Consider the following 2615-nt stretch of genomic DNA (forward strand, 5'->3'; position numbering starts at 1 on the left):
CATCGCAAGGCAGAGTCTGGCTGTTTCTTCTCTGACCTACCTCTGTGTCCTTGCAGGAGATCGACAATGTCTGGATCTCCAGCAAACTGAGCCGGGAGCTGCCGTACGTACCCCCACCCCAACTCCCTCTCTGCTTTCTCGGGGGGTCTGGCTCATCCCTGGCCCTGCTGATAGCAGTTTTGCTGCCTTTACACCTTTCTGCAGCCCCTGTATCACCATGATCTGCTCCGTGCAGGAGTCAGTCACTCTTCTTTGAGGTTGCAGAGTCTTGTGGCTGCCTTTGTGCTGGTCCTCCACATCCCTAGGGTGGGGGCATCCCTGGCGATGGGGCTGAGTGTGCCATGTGTGAGCTGCCGTAAGAGTTGCCCTGTTGCGCTGTTCTCCCGCAGGCGCTACTTTGAGTTGTGTTTTGGCGAGGTGCGAATCCGCACGGATCTCCAGAAGGGCCCTGTGTTCCAGCCATCGACCCCAGAGGCTCCTAGAGAAGCCGATGGAAATGAAAGCAGAGCAGACCTGACTCTTAAACCCTCCCTGCTGAGGCTGCTTAGCCAGGTGAGGCACTGGCTCAGTGAGAAGCTCTCATGGGCTGTGCTGCTGTCAGACATCCCTCACGGAAGCACCTTTCCCCCAGCTCTTTTCCATCCACATGGACTCCATCAACATCATGGTTCTGCATGTGGCCACCTCAGAGTCCCTCTGGCACATCCAGGCCAGCAAGACACGTCTCCTCCTGAACAGCAATGGGAAGAGGTAACGCTGTGCTTGCACCCTGCTCTGCCTGCCCAGCCTGGCCCCCGGGGGCAGGAAGGCTCCTCTGACCCCATCATGATATCTCATCTCTCTGTCCCACTCAGCAGCATCCCATGTCACCTGTGATGTGACACATTAACCTTCTCTGAAGCTGGCCTGGTCCCTTTTCCCTTCATGGGAAGCTTGAGTTGCGTGTTCTCCAAATTATGAGCTGCTGTGCCATGCACGGAGTTAGGGTGTGCTCTGCTTTTGGGAGAACTCGGAGCAGGGAGTTGTGATCCCTGTGTCCCACAGGAAAGCGAGGTCAGGGGCTTGCTTTGGAGGCAGCAGGGCCCACATCCTCCATCCGTTCTTTGTTCTCTCCAGCCTGACCTGCGAGGTGAGCCTGACAAAGGTGAACAGCAAAGTCCTCCGGAGCAGCCAGGTGGTGAGTGCTGCAGAAGGGAGAAATTTGAGCGTGGGCACTGGCTCTCTGGGGGCACCCTGAGGACCTGTTCCAGCATGTCCCTCAGGCTGGGCGATGCTGCAGGGCTCTGTTCTGTGCCCGGCACTTCTCCTGCACCATCCACCAGCAGGGAGTTGGTGACTCGGTGTGTGCATCTTGCCCATGTCCCTATACAGGATGACACTTGCCTGGCGGAGCTGGCCCTGGCTCTCTCCCTCTCGCTAGAGATCAGCAGCAAGCGGCAGCTGGTGGGGGTCACGTTGTGTGTCCAGAGCCTGCAGGCTGAGCTGCACGAAGGGCTCTTCTGCAGCCCGCTACTGCACCGTGTCACTGCCAGGACCCCAGGCAGCCACGTGGAGGAACAGCCCAGCACAGGTCAGGGACGGGGACAAGCTGTGGGCAGGGCCGGGGCTGGCAGCCCCCTTGCTTGCGCTGGAGCCAGAGGCATTTGGCTCTTCTGCAGGGCATGGGGGTTTGGGCAAAAACCTTCCCGTGACCCTGTGTGTCCCTCTGCAGACCCGGGTGAACCCCAGAAGCCCCTGTCTCTGCTGAGCAGGGACATGCTGCAGCGTATCCCCAGGAGGGTGGAGGTGAAGCTGGAGATCACCAGCACGGTGCTATCTATGAACAGCCAGAAGAGGTAAGGAGGCAAGTCCTAGCCCCTATTAGTGCTGAGGACATGGACTTGGGGACAACTGTGTCATTCCCTGCTTGTCCCCTGCTCTGCCGGACCGCAGAGAGAGAGCCCTAGAGCCTACCCCAGTGAAAAGGACTGAGCTTGGCCTGGGGCTGGGCTCTTGGGGCAGGAGGGAGACCTGTGAGCTGGTTCTCCAGCAGGACAAACTGATGGGATCTTCTGCTAATCGGGTAGCATGGGGCTGGGCTGCAGCTGGACACTGGCTGGTATCTCTGTGCCAGCGTGCTGGGCAGCAGGGCGTGAGAAATGGGGAGGCGGAGGAGATCACGGTGCGGTTCCCTGCTTCTTACAGGCACCTCACCTGGAGCCTGAAGCTGCTGCAGTTTCTATATCAGCGTGAGGAGGAGCAGGTCCCGCTGCGCAACTTCACGCCCACCTCAGACCTTGACCAAATGAGTGTAGACCTCCAACTGGAGGGCAAGTAGCCAGAAGGGCACCCACGGGACAGGGCTGCTGTTACTGCCTTCTGCCACGCCTCATTTGTGCTCCTCTCCCTCCCCAGACGGCCTTCTCCTGTCCCAGAGCCGCCAGCGCATCGTGTGCCTCAACTCCCTGAAGACCAGTGTGCAGGTGAGTGAGTGCTGGGCGCGCTGCTGTCCCGTGGGGGTGGCTGGTTTAGCTCCTGGCATGAATTTTTTTGCCACTCGGCCCTCTCCGTGCTCTAGGTCACAGCCATTGACCTCTCGGCTGCCGTGCTGCTCAACACCTGCATCATCCACTACC

General features: G+C 59.4%; 1 protein-coding gene across 1 annotated transcript in view; it reads left to right on the forward strand.

Annotated features, from left to right (window-relative positions):
- Positions 1 to 56: 56 nt before the first annotated feature.
- Positions 57 to 2615, forward strand: part of KIAA0100 (KIAA0100 ortholog) — a gene marked incomplete at its 5' end in the record, with an annotated part of 12649 nt that continues 10090 nt past the window's right edge. The window contains 9 exon segments of the mRNA XM_009865960.1: positions 57 to 103; positions 390 to 552; positions 632 to 750; positions 1117 to 1177; positions 1372 to 1570; positions 1712 to 1835; positions 2185 to 2309; positions 2395 to 2462; positions 2558 to 2615. Coding sequence (XP_009864262.1) covers positions 57 to 103; positions 390 to 552; positions 632 to 750; positions 1117 to 1177; positions 1372 to 1570; positions 1712 to 1835; positions 2185 to 2309; positions 2395 to 2462; positions 2558 to 2615 — 964 coding nt within the window.

The sequence above is a fragment of the Apaloderma vittatum genome, unplaced genomic scaffold, assembly GCF_000703405.1.
Source record: "Apaloderma vittatum isolate BGI_N311 unplaced genomic scaffold, ASM70340v1 scaffold28223, whole genome shotgun sequence".
Taxonomy (NCBI): domain Eukaryota; kingdom Metazoa; phylum Chordata; class Aves; order Trogoniformes; family Trogonidae; genus Apaloderma; species Apaloderma vittatum.